The sequence below is a fragment of the Branchiostoma belcheri genome, unplaced genomic scaffold, assembly GCF_001625305.1.
Source record: "Branchiostoma belcheri isolate BF01 breed outbred unplaced genomic scaffold, Haploidv18h27 scaffold87, whole genome shotgun sequence".
NCBI lineage: Eukaryota > Metazoa > Chordata > Leptocardii > Amphioxiformes > Branchiostomatidae > Branchiostoma > Branchiostoma belcheri.
Window position 1 is genome coordinate 474,636 of NW_017804542.1, and position 20,501 is coordinate 495,136.

General features: G+C 41.3%; 1 protein-coding gene across 2 annotated transcripts; it reads right to left on the reverse strand.

The window, feature by feature from the left end:
• Positions 1-3,335: 3,335 nt before the first annotated feature.
• On the reverse strand, positions 3,336-16,341 carry LOC109487271 (ran GTPase-activating protein 1-like). 2 transcript variants are annotated; one of them, XM_019791257.1, is made up of 16 exons: positions 16,109-16,341; positions 15,361-15,488; positions 14,804-14,863; positions 14,317-14,496; positions 13,565-13,699; positions 13,022-13,123; positions 12,068-12,124; positions 11,496-11,606; positions 10,870-10,969; positions 10,383-10,467; positions 9,853-10,015; positions 6,821-6,919; positions 6,180-6,282; positions 5,366-5,454; positions 4,806-4,927; positions 3,336-4,117 (listed from the first exon to the last, which is right to left on the reverse strand). In XM_019791257.1, exons 1-16 carry the CDS (start codon positions 16,221-16,223, stop codon positions 4,048-4,050), a joined length of 1,719 nt encoding a protein of 572 aa, XP_019646816.1. In that variant the 5' UTR covers positions 16,224-16,341; the 3' UTR covers positions 3,336-4,047. The 2 variants fall into 2 exon arrangements, with proteins under 2 accessions (XP_019646816.1, XP_019646817.1); XM_019791258.1 differs by lacking the exons at positions 15,361-15,488; positions 16,109-16,341 and adding an exon at positions 15,229-15,248.
• Positions 16,342-20,501: the final 4,160 nt, after the last annotated feature.

The following is a 20,501-nucleotide window of genomic DNA, read 5'->3' on the forward strand; positions in this document are numbered from 1 at the left end:
AGACATCTGCTCGTATGTTGAGAAACTTAAGGCCACGCCAATTTGATTTGTTGGTTCTCGGATTCGCATCTTCGTTTTTAATTTCGCCCTGTCCCTTCTTTTCTTTTCTGAAAAAATTCGAAAACCAACAAATTAAATTGGTGTGGCCTAAAAGCAGTAATTGTGACCGTGTGCACCTTTAGATTGACCGTGGGGAACTTGTTAACGTCGGAATGAAAACTCGCACGAACCAAAACGGTTCCTTTTCATTCTAAAATCATTGAGTTAACACAACACAAAGGGAACACCTCTGAACGTTGCTGTACAAATTTCTGCTTTTCAGAAACGTAAATTTAGTGACAAAAGCAGTGGAATGGAAGACTAAAACTAGTAAGAGAAAGGGACACACTCACCACAAATGTGGCTATGGTATTCTCACTAATTTGCTTAAATTTTGCCTTATACAGCTATTTTTTTTACCAGCCCCATGAAAAAACGTGACAAAAGCAGTTGCACGAGGGACTAAAAGAACCAAAGGCACACCACAAATGTGTTTCTATACACTGTGTTCTATATGGTATTCGGTAACCTGTTTTACCTTTTGCCCTTTTACAGGTAATTTTCGACCCACCCCTTGAAAAAAAACCCTGTAGATTTAGTGACAAAAGCATGAGAGACTAGAAAGAAAGGGGCACACTCACCACAGATGAGTCTATATATGGTATTCGCTAACCTGTTCACCTTTTCCCTTTTACATGTAATTTCGTGCCAGTCCCCTGAAAAATACTGTAGAGTCAGTGATAAAAGCAGTTGCACGAGAGAAAGGGACACAGTGGGGTCGTGTGGCGTAGCGGTAGTGTGTTCGGCTCAGGACCAAGAGGTCGCGGGTTCAAATCCTGCCCATGTCACCGATCTTGTGCCCTTGGGAAAGACACTTTACACGATTTTCCTCACTTCACTCAGGTGTAAATGTAAATGAGTACCCAGCTTCGGTTAGGGACGTCCCTCGGATAGGACGTTAAATGGAGGTCTCGTGTTTGGGAGAGCCACACCCCACGCACGTTAAAGAACCCACCACACTAGGGGATCTTCCCACTGTGAGTGGTTCAAACCTTGCAGTCCGGTCTTACGCAACTTGTACTTACACGTACATGTACAAAGCTGGTATGGGAAACAAACAAACACTAACTGCACTATATACGGTACTCACTAACCTCTTTACCTTTTGCCTTTAACAGTTAACTTCAGGCCCGCCCCCTGGAGTTGGCGGGTCTAGGAAAGGGTGAGGGTTCAGCTATGATCAGGTGACATCGCCGTGTTCAAAGCTGACGCGCGTCTGGTCCGCTCAGAATCATCGGAGTAACCCGCAAGTGTAACACGACAGAATAGGGTCACACTGAATACAAGCCATTGTCAGTCTGATGGTGATACGGACCTTTTAAAGGAACTTCTGAGATTTTGTGTAGCCTCTTGTGCAGGCTCCGGCCGGAATCTTTGATGGAAACCTTCTCTCGGCGGCTGGATGGCCTAGCCTCCTGTGCAGGCCCCGCGGCGGATGGGAAAGAGTTTTTAACGCGTTATTTTAATAGCCGGCCATCCTACAACGAGCCACTGGGAGAAGGTTCCATTCCGTCTTGTGAAGACGAAGGTCAAGGTCAATTATGGGTCTCCTGGAGGATTTTCTTGGTGCCCCAACTAACCTAACTCTCGGCTATCAAACCTTTTATGTTGGACAGGCTGAGGTCTTCTTTTTTTGTGTCATATAGCTTTTTATGTCAGGAGTCAATGGAGTATATTTAGTCCCCCTTGAAGCCCATGTCCAAAGGTTTCATCACATTTTAGTTCAACCTTGTTCGTGGTTTTTAAACTCATTCAAACTAGTCTACCTTACATGACAACATCTGGATAACTTCAACAACTCACAGTGGCTTTCCGTAAGAACGGTTTTAAGTAGTCTTCTTTTCTGTTGTTTGTACAGGTTTTCCCGTTGATCTTTCCTCTCTCACCTTTTTTTACTGAGTGCAGCTGTCAGTGCCCCACGACTGGGGCTCGTCCTTCTCCCTGCATGGTTCCAACTACCTGAACTCACGCGTTGTCTCACGAGACCTGAGGGGAGTGAGGGTTTCGCGTGTCACTCGAAATCAAAACAAAGCGACACTGCCAGGTAACCTTAGCCTCTACCAGGCTTCGGGAGGCGGTTGGAAAGAGTAGAAATCGGCCAAATAGATAGAGATAACATGCCAGGGGAGTTGGCCGCTAGAGAGTACATTTTGCCGCACCCGGGAGCGGCAAACTGTTTTCTACAGCAGACAAACTCCCCTGACATGTTATCTCTCTATTTGGCCGATTTCTACTCTTTCCAGCCGTCTCCCGAAGCCTGGTAGAGGCTAAATCCCTACCTACGTAAATACTGAACCTAATTTTTCAGGACTGAAACAGGAAACACAGCATTTTTCCCTAGGCCTGGGGAACATGAGAAGGCTGACCTTGTCTGTTTCACGTGAGAGAAGTTACGCTCTAGCGCGCTTCTAATTTCGGCACCTCGCTTTTAGAAGACGTCGTGGGACATTAAACGCATGTCTGGGAACCACTACCGTGAACATGGTTGGGTTATCATGAAGGTTCATCTGTGTTGGTGTTTAAAGTTAAAACAGTAGATCCAACACAAAACGTTCTCTCACCTAGAGCTTTCGACCAGTCACTCTGGTCTTCCTCAGTACACAGTGAGTGATGTGTGACGTCAATACCACCAGATACCTTTAATCCAATGTAGACGTCACATATGATGTTGTCATAAACATTTGTATAATTATAAACAATTAAAGATGTTCACCTTTCTTTCCGCTTGTTCAAAATTGTTTACACTCTATTCCGTAAGTAAATTCAACTACATTCTAGGAAATATCACTTACTTTGTATTCCTTAACAAAGTGACTGGGTCCAAATTCTTCTCTTGAAAATTAAAGTTCAAACTTGCATCCTCTTCATTCATCCTTTTGGACTTCCAAAAATTGACTTTGGTTTATTTGCATATCAATCAATAAGTTTGTGCTTATAAACCTGCATTTTTCCTCTGGTCTCTCAGTCACTGACGAAAGCTAGTGGATACTAGCTGAAACGTCTGACCATTTCCTAAATCATATCCAGTTGCTTGAGTAACTGTTTTTTGGCGCATAATCAAGATACACTAGTCATTTACGAACTAAACACATCTTCTCAGTAATCTTACCAATTCTGCAACAACATGTAAATACTGGTAAATAGTAATGTCTTCACAATAGTGGTGCACACTTCAGATAATAAAAATTCAGTGCAAACATGCCACATGTACCTACTAGAGACTTTTGTTTATTTTCGCACTGTACATCACCAGTCTATCTTACTGTCCTGCCAACCCAATAAATTTGGGCACACCAGCAAATATCTACATGTACATGTAGGTGCACCACTTTAGATATTACACTGCATGCAAGACTTGATAGGAGGTATGAAAAATTCATAGGCACACGACCTAACTTTTTATGCTCGCAAAATTAAAATGGGAGCAGTCTGGATGGGCTTCAATTATCATATTGTGGTGCCTTCATCAATGAAAACTCCACATGCAAATTTAAGCATGAAGTTAATTCTTTCCTCAGTGCACAACTCAGTGACAGCATTCTGCCTAGGCAGTGTGACATGAAAACACACCATATAATGTATCCTTGCAGATGTGTAGGTCAGAATTTACAAATGTCCCCTACAATTCTGTCCATGAAGTAGATGTTAATAATTTAAAGTTATTACATGATGTAATTTTAGCCTGGCTTTCTGAAAACCCATTCTTTACTAAGCATTCAAAGGAAAATAAAGCAAGTGATTTGACTTGACTACGTGGAGCAGCACATACATAGTTGGTGTGTTACGAAAAGGGTGGTTATACCAGCTATACCGATACAGATACATAAGCCCATCCGAGGGCTCATACATGTATGTCAAGTTTTGTAGTAACAACAGTCTCTAGAATCAGGTGCTGAAGGCTGGATAGATGAAAGGGTGAAATCTGATGTTAAAATCTGTCTGGAAACATCACATCTGATGCAGGGTCTGCAGTATCTGGTGCTGTAGGTGGGCATGTCTCTCCAACTGGCTGTTTGGTCTGAAAATAACAAAACAGATAATGTTAACATAATCCAAACATTCAGACAAAAACGCAAACCAAGCAAATGCCTAACGTTTAGTAAAAATGCCTTCACATGGTCTAGCCTAACAAACTAGTGCTTTGTTTATTATTACCCAAACACATTTATATATACGTATGGTGACCAGCCACTTCAACTCTTTCCTGCCACTTGCTACACAATGTAACCCAACACCACGGGGTATCTGTTACAGCACCAGTTACCATGGTGACAGACATCTGGTCCAGGTCATTGACCTCAAGTGTTTTTGGAAGAAGAGGCGGCCTCGGAAAAACGGTTAACAAAAGATGCTGAATGGATAGTGAGTGAGTGTGTGTGTGTGTGTGAGTTAGTGATTGAGTGAGTGAGTGGGTGGGTGAGTGAATAAGTGAGTGAGTGTGTGAGTGAGTGTGAGTGCATGACGAGTGAGTGCTTGAGCGTGTGTGTGTGAGTGAGTGAGAGTGAGTGAGTGAGTGCGTGAATGAATGAGTAAGAGAGTGTACAAACCTTGTGAGGAAGGCTATGAACAGTTGAGCCAGACTCCTGGGGAAGTAGACCTGCTGGAAGATGTGCTGCAGCAGGTTAGGGTTAGAGTTAGAGTATGTACATGTATGGAGGTGAGGAGAGTTTGTGTATGTGAGTGAGTGAGTAAGAGAGAGTACAAACCTTGTGAGGAAGGCTATGAACAGCTGTGCCAGACTCCTGGGGAAGTAGACCTGCTGGAACATGTGCTGCAGCAGGATGAGGGGACCCTGGAGGTCTCCCACAGGCTGGACCTTCTCTTCACTCTGTGGGAACACAGTGTCAAAAGGTAACATTTGCAAAGCAAATGCATAATGTTCACCTTCACAGTTTTGTATAGTCAGTACATACAAGCCACACATGAATGGACTGTAAGGTTTGAACCAGTCACACCAGGAAGGAACCCTATTTTTTTCGTTAAGTGTGGTGGAATCTTAAGCATGCTAGAGATATGGTTCTGTTGTAACATGGAACCTTCAGCTTCATGTCCCATCTTTATGTAGTACTTACTGATATATGTTGGCCAAGGACTACAGAACTACTGTTTGTTACTTTTAAAAAAGGAAAGGCAGCCAGGAAAATGTTATGTCTTCTTGTAGATAGTGATCACAATGTAAGTTTTGCGCTGCAACTGCAAGGCTTGTTTGTATAGCAAAATGAATCACAGAGCTAAAACTTTTAAACATGAGGTGTACAAACTGTACCTTCAGCAGTCCCATGTGCACGAGAAGACCGTTGGCTATCAGGGTGGGCTGACTCTCTTTGGACTGCAGACTTCTGGTCAGAATGGCATCTGAAAAATGAGACAAAGAATTCAACTTGGAATTTGTCATACCAAAATGAGCCTACATCATGGGGATGTCAAATAATTGCTTTATTTCAACACCTAAAAATTTAGATACAAAGAAAAAAACAAACTGAATTATCTAGAAACCAATACCAGTAACTTATCAATGCTGAAAATCAAACAAATCTGTCAAACCCTACGTGACGTATGTGTATATATAGCTGGAAACACACAAGCGTGACAGAAAACACTACCTTACTGTGGAAGGATATCTCCTTCCCCAGAGGTATCTAAAGTGAAATTAATACCATCTTTATATTACAGACTCTGAATAATTGTTAACAATAGAAACTTCTGATTGTATGGGGATTGCTGACTAGGACAGGCTGATAGAACTACAAGTGTAACATGTAATAGTCATTGTAATTGCTGTAGCTAGCACGTTGGCAGAACATACTGCATCTGCGAGAAACCCGTAATGAATTGTACATAGCACTTCGGCAGAACCTCTCATATAAGGTCGTATTCAGACATATATATTTGTAAGGTGAATACTCTGTCTGTAGATCCCTAATGTTATGTCGGAAAAAAATATTGTCTGCATCAGGCAAAATTCTCATGCAACGTTGACCAAACATCCAACGAAAACTGTTAAAAATGGGGGTTTTGCGCAGGCGCAGTACGTTCTGCCGATGTGCTGTTGTAGCTGAGTGAATGAGTAACACACTTACCTGCACACTGGAAAGCAGCACTCTTGACGGCCGTGTTGTCTGTCACTACTGAAGCCACCTTCATCAGGCTTTGGGCAGCGCAGTCTGCGTCATCTAAACTGTCCTGAAAAGGGGACAACAACAAAACGTGCAACCACGATTACACCACATTTACACCACATACAACCATGTCTACACCATCTACAATTACAACACAGTCAGCATCATCTCAACTGTCCTGGAGAAGTGAACAGACAACAAAGTCAAGCCCCCTATATAGCCCCCCCCCCCCACACACATAACCCAAAGGGTAAAGGTCTGATCTTCATGTACACTGTAGTTCCTTAGCCTTTTTGAGGCCATAGGGCAGTGACTTGTTACATTGTAGTCCACTGTGTCTATAGCATGGTATTGGAAGGTGGAGCCCATCCCTCTCCTTCCACCTTTTCCCTCCCCAAGGCCAAAGTCAGTTACCCATTTTACACCTGAAAGAGTGAGAAAATCCATGTAAAGTGCCTTTCCTAAGGAGATGCCATCTTGCCAGGATTATGCAAGGATTTGAACCCGTGACTGTGTCTCAGTATCGTGTCTGTTAGCCTAACCACTCAGCAATTCGATCCCACATACTAGCTCCACACAAATTCAGTATATTCGTTCCTTACCCCCAGTTCCCTGACCAGTAGTTGAGCTCGGTCCTTCCCCAGTCCCAGCAGTCTGTCAGCTGATGGTGAGTCCAGGAACTCTCTGGCAGTGTAGGACACCTGGGGAACAATCAGCTACATTATTACATACATGTATAAACCTTTCTACCTGAGACCACACCAATCTTATTTGTTGGTTCTTGGATATTCTGGGAAAAAATATAAAGCAACAGGGGAAAAAACAACAGATCTAGGCATCCTATGATAGCCCCAAATGATACGATAGGAGTCATGAAGTCAATGCAAAAGGCTGGGTCAATACTTAAACAATGAATTTTGAACTTTTAATCAAACCACTGCAATGATAGATGGAAAAACTGTAACAACTAGAAAAAAAAGGACTTTCCTAAACTGTTGGAGGCAAAATATGAGCACTTTTTAGTTGCAAATGTACAATGTATATAAAAATGTTTTCAACCTCTACATAAGGCCACACCAATTTAATTTGTTGGTTCTTGGATTCACCTCTTCATTTTTTTTCAGATTTGAAAAAAAAAAAGATTCTGGTTCTGAATCAACTCATATTTTGCCCCCAACAGTTGAGGAAAGTCCTTTTCTTCCTAGTTGCTAAAAGACTTGGGGTGATGCAAAAAAAAAATTGTTTTATAAGGTGGTTTGATACATGAACAGCCACCAATAAATCTGTATGCTTAGGCTTGGCTATAATTGTAATGAAATATGTTGTAATCAGCACATGGGTATGTTTTCTAAAAACAAAAACAACAGAAACACAACACAGCAACATTTGGTGACATTTTATCTACACTTTCAAATCCAAAGGTGGACAATACAATGACAGCAACAATGATTTACAGGTATTGTACAATGATATGAAATACATGTATGTAAACACTAAAAATCCATTATTCATAATAATATTAATAATCTTATTGTTACTAATAGTCATACATTGTGTCATAGTATGACACAATGTGTTATACATGTACTACATTCAATGCAACATTAATTTTCACAATCACACATTTTTATGCTATTGAAACAAAACTAAAAATCTGTTTAAAAAGTCCTAACATCCAGAAGTTGCAGACACACGCATATAATTACATTTCTAAAAACTATGACTATGACAGTTTCACTGAGTGTCCTAGAAAACATGCTACCTGAGATTTGAAAAAAAACAACAACACAGCTTTGGAAAAAACACTAAACACTGCATTCAAAGTTTTCAAACACACATTGTATGAACTGACTAAAATATTGCAACTCTTCCTCAATTCACAAGAAATATGTAATAGTGCATGGAAAACAAGATTGGAAAGGAAATAGACTTTGTTTTGCAAACCCCATTTTAACTTAAGTTAGGGGCTCTCTCATTGCAACAATTTTTGCTAAAAGACCATCATGAAAGTTATTTTTTGTTCAGGGTGATAAAATACCTACAAATGTAACTATTCACAGCAAAACATTAAGTTCTTGCATATTCTGCCCTGCAGAAAGTTTGCAGTGTCCTACACTGGCTATACACACAGAGGAATGTCCTAATAGTTTCTCCTAAACACACACAATGACTCATAGCCTACTGTTTTATGTTAAAAGCGATACTAGTAGATGAATTTAGCCTGAGTAAAATCTTTTCCAAGCACGTTTATCCACATTCTTGTGACCTACTCTGATTTCTTTTTACACAACCAAGTGTTTTATTCACAGCTGACGTTTCGGTGACCGTCTGTCACCTTCCTCAGGGCAATTCTGACTGGTTCACATTGTACTGCAGCACAGGTGTCACTGCTGTAGACACAGTGTAGATACAGTTCCCTGTACATAACCATGTATATGTGTGATATGTAAATATTGTACATTTGGGAATGCATCTACTAGGTATAGCAGTGACACCTGTGCTGCAGTACAATGTGAACCAGTCAGAATTGCCCTGAGGAAGATGACAGACAACCAATCATCAAAACGTTGGCTGTGAATAAAACACTTGTGAAAAAAGAGTCTCTACTCAGGGACCGTAACTGTCTATAAGACGCTGGCTAACTTTCTTGATGCGTGTCAAGACAAGGCAAGCTTTCCCATCACTTCTGTCAAGTCTTCCGTCTCATTCGTCTGCAGAAATAAGAAAGGAATTTTTTTTAAGACTTGATCATGGGTCTTTCTTCAGAATTCTTACAAACAAACTTTCAAAGATGTCAAAAGGGCTTATGTACTGTAGGCCTAGAAAAAAATCATTGTGTTTCTGGTTATAGTCCTAAAAAGTTGAGTTGGTAGGCTGGGATTCTTGTGCTTTTTACTTTCAAATTGATTTTTGTTGAAGTGTTCTAACAAACACAGTACCAAAAACAAAACATTTCTTTCTAGGCCTTAAAGACTGCACTCAACACAAGTTATAACTGGAAGGATGTAAATTACACTGAGAAGTCTTAAACATTGGTCTTTATTCAGAAGCCAGAAGTAGTGATCAGGAAAGAAGTGACAGTTGCGATGGGAAAGCACACAAAGAAAAATGTAAAAAAAAATCCTCAAAATGCTCACAGTTTGGCCCAAACAGTTGAAGAAAGTCCTTGCCTTCCTAGTTGTCAGTTTTTCCATCTATCCATGGTTACCGTAGTGGTTTAAGTAAAATTTTAAAGTTCATTGTTTTTTGACTTTATGACTCCTATTGTAATATTTGGGGCTATCATACTATTCATAGGATGCCTGTTTTTTTCCCCCTGTTTCTTGACTTATTGGAATTGTAACAGTACAATACCCATGGGACACAGGCAGCTGTTGCTGGTGTTGTGTCCCACACATACAGTACTAATTTTCAGTGTTCACTTGTCTTGAGTTAAGTGAGGAAAGTCGTGTAAAGTGCCTTTCCGAAGGGCACAAGATCAGTGGCATGACAGGACTTGAACCCGGGACTTCTTGGTTCCGAGTCGAGCACTCTGCCGCTACGCCACACGATCCCACAGATATCTTTTAAAAAATCTGAAAACCAACAAATTAAATTCTTCAGATCTGAAGCAACAGAAGTGAAGCTGTCCTACCTTGAGAGGAGACTGGTTGTCCCTGGTTGGAGTGATGGCGGTACCTCGCACCTGTAACTCAGGATCATCCACAGTCTCTCCCTCCTCCTCCTCCTCCTGGTCCTCCTCCTCTGCAGCTTCCTCTTCATCATCATCATCATCTATGTCATCTCCCTCATCATCACTAAAACAGAGGAGGGGTATAGAATAGTTTTATTATTTCCCAAGTACAAGCAGCCATAGGATGAATTGCATGAACAGCAAATTATACACATTGTTTATAAAATAATGTTTGTAATATAAACACTCACTAGTCTGTGATACAATGTATGTTGGGATCAACAATTTAGCTTTACACCTGTTAGCTATTCTTCCTGTGGTCCTTAAGATTCTGACTGTCCATCACATCAGTATTTGTTTGTTTCTTTATTTTTCCAGGTGTTTCCATACGAAAATAAACAGAAGTGATTTATGCAAACTTTAAGTTAAGTAAACTTTTAAGCATATACTAATGTAAACTTCCAAGAGTAAGTTGTAAACTGACTACCTACCTGAGAGAACCCAGCACGTCCACCATGTCAAACGCCTCCAGTGTACCCGACAGTTCTTCTATCCCCTCCTCTCCTAACTGGTTACCTACAAAAGACAGCAAGTGACAATATCCTGTAATTAAATTCACTTACTTTGGCAGTGGTTTTATTTAGTGGTCAGGGGGAAAAGGAAAAAGGAGATTTTCACTTTTTTTTTTTACTTTGCAGTGTTTTCTTAAATCTTCCATTGTTTTGACTTGGTCAGGGATCAAAAAGGAATACTCCTTTTTAACTGAAATAACATAAAATAAAAAGCTTACTACAGTACATATAGATTAGAAGTGAGACATTGTTGATATGTTACAATTGAGATCTATTTCCTTGAGGACTGGTGTTCTTTGCCCTCTACAGATCACTTTCACTTTCTAAGGACTTACAATTCAGTTACAACAGCTTCTTGAGATGTTCCTTGTCTTCTACAGAGCACTTTCACTTTCTAAGGACTTACCATTCAGGTCCAGCTTCTTGAGGTGTTCTTTGCCTTCCACAGCCTCTGCTACTGAGATCGCTGCGTCCTTCCGGATTTCGTTATACGACAGAATCAACTCCTACAGAGGCAAAAAAACTTCACTCAGTCTGGTTACAGAAATTCCAAGAGTAACATTTTTTCTGGCACAAGTTATATATACAATGCACTACTGCAAATTAATATATTATCACTTGGACTTTAGTACTGTACCTGAATGTTCATTTAGGTTTCAGCTCTATCATAACAATACACAGTCAAACTGCCCAAGATGATCATTAAGTTGCATTAAGTTGCACAGGTGGTCATTATACATGTAGACAGGATTCTTAATGCTTGTACCAATGGGAAAATTTATTGACCAGCAAAAAGTGGTCACAATGGCCAGGTGGTCCCTATGTAGAGGTGGTCACTTGTACAGGTTTCTCTGCTTGGCACTCAGCATTTGGGAAAGAGTATGGGAGTTGAACAAACAGCATTACCAGTTAGCTAGCCCCCTGCTGTAGTGATTGCACAACTGCGTGGCCCACGGGCTACTGAACTGGAGATGGGCGCCGCCCTATGCGTCACCTGGTGCGGGAAGGACTAACTTTTAATTGCCATGTTACCTTTAGCTGAGGAGTACTGCTGATGGCCTTGGCGATGGCCTCCGCTCCCCCAGACCTCAGCAGGCAGTCTCCAAAGTTAATCACCTCTACACTAGTCATGTTGGGAAGGGCCTAGAACAAGGGTGGGGAAGGATAACATATTAGATAATTACATAATTGAATTAACTGTATATTTCTGATAAATACAATAGGAAAATTAAAACAATATAAATTTTTCCACTGGTTTTAAGACATTTTCAAGTAAAAATCTAGGAAGAGGACATTGTGAAACCATAATGTGTAAGTAGATGTCAAAATTTCACATGACTACACTCACTCCATGACACTCCATACCATCGTCATGGTCTATACATGTACATAAACTTCAGACTGTTTTCTGTACTAGTAGTCTACTTTGCTGTACAAAAAAAATGAACAAAGTTGTCTGTAGCTAGCTCTCACCCGAGTGTACTATGGTATGTATATGCTTTAAGCTCAGACAGTAATTACAAGTAAGTACTAAGTAATTCAGACTGACTATTTATGTCCTCCTTCCCTATGTACAAACTATGAACACTGTTGACTGCTCTCACCTTGGCCATGGATTCTGCACCCTTTTCTGTGAAGATGTTGTCATTCAAGTTCACTACCTAAACAAAAATCAGAAAACATTCAAATTAGAATAGAATCTACAAACTATGTGCACATGCATGTACAATACACCAGAAAAGGATGGAGGGAGGCAGTGTGCTTAGCCATTAGGCATCCCCACGACCACCCTTGGTCAAGGGACCTGTAAGTAGAAACAATACACCATATGCATGTACAATGTACATGTACATGTACATGTAAGGCATGCCATCTTCCTAAATTACGAATATAAAGGAATGCCCTAAGACTAAGTAAGAGGAACTGAAATGTAAGCAGAGTGAGAGAAGTACAGGCCGTGTAAAAAAATCATTCCTATATCCTACTAGGCTGACACCACAGTCTGCCTACCCTGAGATTCTTGTTCTCCGAGAAGGCCTCTGCTAGTGCAGTGATGCATAATGGTGGAAAAGCCCAAAGGATAGCTTAGTTTAAAACACCATGAACGGCACCTTTTCCCATAATACCGAGGAATAAAGTCCCAGCTAATTTAACCTAAATTATACATGTAGTAATCATACTATCATGAAAGTTCATCTGTATTGGTAGTTACATGTTTTAAGTCAAAACTTTTGTTCCAACACAAAAAATTATCTCACCTCGAGCTTTCGACCAGTCACCCTTGTCTTCCTCAGTAGACTGACCCAGTGAGGCTTGTCACGTGGCTTCTTTGAAATGTGACATCAACACTGGGTCAATGGTATCTGCACGGGGTTTGACATCGTCTACCAGATACCTTTGACCCAGTGTTAACGTCACACTTCAAAGAAGCCACATGACAAGCCTCACTGGGTCAGTCTACTGAGGAAGACCAGAGTGACTGGTCGAAAGCTCTAAGTGTTTTTGTGTTGGATCAAAAGTTTTAACTTTAAACATGTAGTAATCATTCTGATGCCTACCCTGAGGTTGTTGTTCTGTGAGAAAGCCTCTGCCAGTGCAGTAATGCCCTGGTGCTGGATACCGTTCTGGGGCATAGAGACTTCCTCAAGGGTTCCTATGATCTGAAATATGCACACACAAAAACATGTATCAAAAGGGGTAGAGAGACTCTTTTTACACAACCAAGTCTTTTATTCAGTCGACGTTTTGGTGACCGTCTGTCACCTTCCTCAGGGCAATTCTGACTGGTTCACATTGCACTGCAGCACAGGTGTCGCTGTTATAGATACATTTCCAAATGTACAGTATTTACATCTGTAGCAGCAACACCTGTGCTGCAGTGCAATGTGAAAAATGTATTTCAGTAATCTCCAAGCAGATCCCTCTCGATGGCCAAAAAAGACAGTATCAAATTGGCCAGACAGTATCCATCGGCCACCCACTAACAGACACTCCTCTGGCCAATGGATATACTGCCTTGCCACCGTATGATCTGTTAGGAGATATATTTCCAGGCCTTCCAACACTGAACCCAGTGAAACACTGTGAGAATGTCCCCCCACCTTAAAGGCCTTGGACAGTGCTGTTGCTCCAGGGTTCTCCAGACGGTTCCTACCAGAGATGAACACCTTCAGTGCCAGGGGTTTTCCCTCCGCACTGCTGGCAGTGTGACACTCGATCAGGGCTTCTGACAAAATCTGGAAAATAAAACAAACAAACAATTGCATCAAAACTTACATTTTCTGCAAGTGATTTGAAGCTGAGTTATGATAACAAACAAACAAACAATAATCTATGTCACTTCAATATTACCTACCTGCGAGATATGTGCAGGTAGGTAATATAGAAATAGTCGAAGACCACTAAGTCCCAAGCAGCTGTTGCTAGTGTTGTGTCCCACACATAGAAACGAATACTGGACAGACAAAACTCATTTCACTTGACTTTCTGAACATAGAAATAACTACAGCACATGTAAGCAAACACACAAACTGACACACCGAAAACAAAACACATCAGAGGTAATATTTACAATGATGGGGCTTACTAGGCCTCGAAAAAAATTTTTGTGTTTCCTGTTTCCAAACCGGCCCTAGAAAAACCTGCCAACCCTAGACTTTTTTGGGGGGTGGACCCCTGCAAGCGACATAAATTGAATTAATTTTTCAAGCTGATCAACCTTTTCTAGCTCCATGATCTGACACCCTACCTACCGACCCTAATTTTTTCAGGACTGAAACAGGAAACCCAATTTTTTTTTCATAGGCTTTACATTAGTTACAATGTGAATAAAAAAATCCCAAACACGCCTTACCTTCCCCCCTCCCACCCCCAGTCCGTTGTTGTTGAGTTTCAGGACTTCCAGCGTGTACACAGCTTTGCTGGTCAGTAGGACTCTGCAGGCCGCCACCCCGTCCGGTCCGAACGCGTTGTCACTCAGGTCCAACTCCACCAGATGGGCATTGGCTGTGATCACCGCTCCACCTAGACTTTCCTGGGGTGTGAAGGAAAAAAATCTGTTTTACTTTATTGCTCAACAACTGTAATTGCATACCATGTAACCATACTGGTACAATGTATGGCAAAGAAGAAACAACAAGAAGATATAATTCTAACGGGCTAGTCCATAGTGATACTAAAGCTAATCTATTGTGTTTTTCTAAGAAGAGTATTGTTACATTCTATAAATACAAAAATGTAGTATAATTCAGGAGATGTGTCAGTTATTTACAATATGGTGTCACTTGGCAGGCAGTTTTTTTTTTACGATTTTGGCTGAAGTTAGGTAAAATTACACTCACCAGTGAGGGTGGGATCTCTGACCTCAGTCTGCCAGTGAACATGTCGCTCCATAACGCTCTCTAAAAACACAACATCAATACAAAACAACATTATTCCATCACACCCTCTAAACAATGTTTCAAACATGGTGCAAGTCTCACGTGTCATATCTCATACAAAAGCCTGTATTGAGAACTTGAATCTAGATGAAAGGTTAGTTCGATTTCAATTCATTCAATTAGACAAAATCAATATACTAGTAATAGTTACATAATAGTTATTAATATTATTGCACTTTATTGCACAATCATGGTACAAATTCAATGTATGGCAAAGTACAAAAATAAATAGCATTGATATATAAAACACGGGCATATGGCAGATTGCTATGCATATGAGCTAGTTGTATTACTAGTGTTGTTTGTTTGTTTGTTTTGTTACTGACCTCGAACTCTGGATGTTTCTCCAGTGCTGCCGCGATGGCCTTGGCTCCCTCCACACCGACAGTGTTCCCTTCTAGCTTACAGTACTACATATTTGTTTGTTTGTTTGTTTGTTTGTTTGTTTTGTAACTGACCTCGAACTCTGGATGTTTCTCCAGTGCGGCTGCGATGGCTTTGGCTGCCTCCACCCCGACAGTGTTCCCTTCCAGCCGCAGGGCCTGCAGGTCTTTAGCCTCTTCCACTGCCTTTACTATCTCAGCAGCTGGGAGGGATAACAAATATAAAAATTTATAAAATATGATAAAATAAATAACTGTATACTGCTAGCCTCCGTAGCGGGCTTATAGAACTGGGGGTTTGGTGGTCTTCGGCTGTTTTCTGATTAGCCTCCGTAGCAGGCTTATAGAACTGGGGGTTTGGTGGTCTTTGGCTGTTTTCTGATTAGCCCAGTTCTAAAAACAGGGGTAATTCAACCAGGCCGGCTATGTTGTCTATAGGCAATCAGAAAATAGCACATAAAAGCTCCCAAAGACCCTGAAGACCCCCAAAACCCACACTTTTTGGCATGCAGTTTTTTTAGTAGTGACCAGGCAAGTGTCAGTTACAGCACCGTTCAACTGTTATAATATATATATATATATCGTTATATATTTGGTTGGTGTCAAAAATCACATAAATTGGGGGAGGGGGGCACATGTGACGTTGGGTAGAACTACACTTTACACAGTTTTACCGTTTCATAATCTTATCTGGCTAACAGAAACAGACGTGTTGGGGGTAATCATTTGTTGACTTCTTGTTCGTTTTCTATCGTATCATTGCAATAAATTTTACAACCACACTTCAGACAAATCATACGCTACACAAAGTACATAGTCTTACCATCCTCTGCTTTGTCTAGTTTCATTCCTCTGCCTTTAAAGCTGACTTCGTTCACCTGTTCAACCTTAGTCTTCGCCAAAAGATCGGCGACATCCGACACTCCGGGTTCCGCCATGTCGCTTGGATAAATACTGGCCGGACTCTCGGAAATCTGGAGGAAATTTTGTTGGTTGCGAAGACGAAAATGGAAGAGCGTGAGCGCAGAAATATGGCGGCCAACTTTTTGAAATCAAACTCGCGTTCTCTCGCGAGAATACGTTTTTTTGGCAACGCCTCTGGGGCGGGAAGGTAAACGCGGGGTTCGTATGAAACTGAGAGGGAATTTGGTAACGTTAGCCTCTACCAGGCTTCGGGAGGCGGCTGGAAAGAGTAGAAATCGGCCAAATAGAGAGATAGCATGCCAGGGGAGTTTGGTCGGCTGATTGATGGAGAAAGAGAGAGAGAAAAAGAGAGATTTCATCCATATAATTAAATCAACATGTCTTAATGTCATAAGAAGTTCGTACCTGCTTTGGTATCGTTTTTTCCATGTCTTCTCTGATTTTTGCCAAGAAGAGTAGGCGATAGAGCAAAACAACACTCTGAAATCCACCCCACCGCTTTAGCGCCGTGTTGTACAGGGCAGCGGCCTTGGTCAAGTCAATGGTTTTCTTCAGATCTCTGTGTCTCTACCTGTTCAATGTCATTACGATGGTGTTATATTTTTTTCTCATTATGACGGATGGATTTAGCTATTGCACGAAACGATAACTCAGTAACAAGTGAAGATCTGTATTAACAATATGTATTTTTTATGGTATATATGTGTCAAAGAAAAATTCTATCCCTTAATGCCATTAAAATCCTTTTAGATATCTGTAATCAGTCGTGTGTTATACGGCTTGTTTTTCGGTTTGTATTTCCAAGTTTTATTCAGTGCGCGGGTCATAACGAGACTGCAATTTTTTTTTAATGAGAGAAAAAAACAATCACTACTATTACCTCTTTGTAGGAACACGTCGCCCAGGCTCTTGATAGCCTCTACTTCTAGTGCAGTATCCTCCGTAACGATACCCTCAACCACCAACCGTGCGTATCCAACCAGCACAGAGTTCAAGTCGCGCCCGAAGTCGACGTCTTGCAACCATGCCGCCACCTCAGCAGGCTTGGAGACCGCAGTTTTCACGCTTCGGTCAGGTTTAGCGTGAGCTGTGGATTCTCGGCCGCAAGTTTGCTGTAACTTGTACTGGATACGGTGTGCGATGCTTTTAGATGTACCCACATCTTGGTCTTCGCATCGTGTCAGAGACGCCGCATATAACATCATGGCACGATGAAACCTGCCAATTGTACATTGACATACAAATTCCTCCCTTCACTTATTATTTATTTGATTTTTGTATGATTGATTTGATATTCTTTGGTTTATGCACTTTAATAGGAGGTTAAATACTTGTATTTAACCTCCTTGGTTTATGCATATTTTGGACCGCTTTATTCTTCTGTTACTAAAGTTCATGCTTACCATTAAGTTACCTTCTTTTAATTTGCCCCTTGATTGTAGTTTCTTCAGCGATTACTTTATGTTGTATTGTTATTATTTTATTGTGTTTGGAGATCGCCCCCCGGGTACATTGAAAACCGCCCTCCAGGGCGATATGTTCTCTGGTTAAATAAATAAACAAACAAACACGTCGATGAAGGTTAAACATCCAGTCACTGACGAAACCTAGTGGATACTAGCTGAAACGTCTGACCGTTTCCAAAATCATATCCAGTTGCTTAAGTAACTGCTTTTTGGCGTAAACAAACAAACAAACAAACCTCGCCCCGTCCTTGGCCAGTTTCCCCATCTCCAAGTTCACGTCGCCCAGATTTTCTAGTGCTTCCGCTTCCAACAGGTGGTCCGGGTCGGCCATGGCGGCTGCCAGGACACGCAGGTAGTCTGTCTCTGCTCGGAGTAGTCCCCGCTCTGCCGCCTTCGCGTCGGCCGCCACAAGTTTGCGGGCGATCCTCAACAGCTTAGACTTGACCAGTGCCGGAAAAAGTACAGTCATGTTTTCAATGGACGTTGTTAGTACGATTTTAAGTGTAAACCGGCTGAAGTAAGATCAGAAATGCGATCTCTTTCGGTATGGTAATCAGGAATAATAGTATCGATATCTGAGATCCACCCACAGAAAGTATGAGTCAGATAGAAACCACGTAGTAGTTTCAGCAGTTTCAGTTTGATTATTGAATAATAGCCCCAGGGTGTGTGTTAGCCTGGTTACCAAACCTATTATAGCACGACTGCATTTGATTCTTTTCGCATCCGTATGTTATCCAAATAACGGTAGTGCAGGTAAAGTTTAAGATATATAATCGTGTTCATAGTATGACATCCTGTTACCTGAATTAGTGAATAGCACGGCGAGATTAATATCAAATCACATAATTCGAGTGAAAAAAAAATAGTCTGAACTCTAAAGACCCTTCGGACACCTAGTCTCCTGATATCATCATATACAACATATTTTACAATGTCTAGTCAACAATGTAGCAAAGACAACATTGCAACAAATTGTCATTTGCAAATGCAACATGTAGCGTTACACAAAAGTGACATCTAGCGTCTCACTAAAAACGGCAGAGCGAATATCTTAGCGAAGACAGGTGGTGTTTTCACAGACAGTTTCGAAACTATTGTTTAAAGTTACAAAACGTTTCTCCAGTTGTGTAAACTGTAGAAGCGCTCTCCGAGCCTGTCTTCTGGGAGTAAAGTCACGTCTGTTTATGAGAAGTGTCTGATATTACCTCGCCAACCCGTCTCAGGGTGCACCATTGTTCAAGTCTCTGGTATGACTCGGTAAGGGTTTGAAATACGAGTACAAAAATAAAATTTCACTGGAATATACTAGTAATTTTTTCACGTCAGGGTTATCTTTCTAAAACTCATGTTCCATCTTACGATGAGTAAGATTTGAGTATTTTTCTTGAAACCACCTAATGAGCCTTCTTTCAGCCCAACATTTACCGGTATGGCTCCATAAGGGTTTGAAATACATGTACCAAAAAAAACAACTCAACGGAATAAAATTTGTAACTTTAGGTCAGTAAAATTTAGACAAATAGCGGAGAAAAAATGGACAGGGTTGTTTGGCAACCTTTCTGTTTCTGAATTTCCTGGCCAAATATTTTTCCTTTGCCGAATTCTGTCGCGCCCCTGTAGAAAGGCCTGAAGGAGGCTACGGTGCACTGCAGATGTGCCTCATTTTCATTAGAAAAGTGTCCCCTTTAAACCCCTTTTGAGCCTTCTACGAGCCCAAGATTTACCGTCGCCAGAACTTTCTCACAACTTGAGCGAGTTCGCAGAAGTTAGCCTCTACAAAAACAGTCAAATTTAGCTAAACGTAGCTGAGAATACATGTAAAAGAGTAGTTTGACCACCGTAAGGTTCATTTGCCCACCTACAGATTGAATTTCCTGGCCAAATTTTTTATTTTTTCCCGAATTCTACGTTCCGCGCCCCCGTAGGGAGGCCTGGTGGAGGCTAGGCGCATACGGAGCCCTGCACGCTGCAGATGTGATCTGTCCAAGCCATGCCGGACAGTCGAATGTAGCCGCCCGCTTGCCGCTTGTCTCTCGCCCGTTGAAGAGACGAGCCATGAGCTCTGGTCTGGTGACGTCAGACAGGGCATGGCCACCCTTCCTTCGCCATCCCTTTCTGAGACTTGGTCTTGGAGGTAAGCTTTTTATTTCATATCTTAGGTCAAGTTTGGTAGAGTTTTTTATGTATGTAGGTAGGTAGTATATATGCATGTATGTGTGCATGTGATATAGCACGATAACTCAAGAAGCTATGGATTGATTGTTACGAATCTTGGTAGGTTGGTAGGTCTAGATGAGTCCTCAAAATGGTTAGATTTTGGGCTCCCTGGCAGCTTGTTGTCAAACTGAAATCCCGACCCAGTTTTCATTTTCTCGCAATGGCACCAACTAAAGTAGCTGCTGCAAGCATCAGTTTTCAGTTACTACGCACTAGAAGAGTTGTAGGAGGTTCAGACTGTGTGTTCAAGAGTAGGAAAAAATAAATTTTGCTCCGGAAGCGTAAAATTTGTCCTGTGCTTTAAGCTGTACCACAGACAAACTGTTAGCCAAAACAACAACTAGTTTACGTGTGTGTTACATGGTTATAGGAATCACCATGCGCTGCGTATATGTAGTATGGTTCCATGTTTGTTGTTGTTTTAAAGATTGCACGTTGAAAAGTTAGTAATGCCAGCGAGGAGTATAAACACATTTTCTATCAACCCTTCCCATTTGAAAGCGTCAACAACTCTGAAGCTGCCAGTATCGTACAAGTACAAATTCAATACACTTTGACATGCTGAAGAAATCCAAAATGTGGTCTTTCTGGACGATTTTGTTTTTT

Excerpts from the sequence above, each read along its gene's own strand:
- LOC109487271 (XM_019791257.1), bottom strand. The coding sequence starts at position 16,223 with ATGGCGGAACCCGGAGTGTCGGATGTCGCCGATCTTTTGGCGAAGACT. Across the intron at positions 15,489-16,108 it reads ACTAGACAAAGCAGAGGATG|CTGCTGAGATAGTAAAGGCA; the intron begins GTAAGACTATGT and ends TATCCCTCCCAG. Across the intron at positions 4,928-5,365 it reads TGCACATGGGACTGCTGAAG|AGTGAAGAGAAGGTCCAGCC; the intron begins GTACAGTTTGTA and ends GTGTTCCCACAG.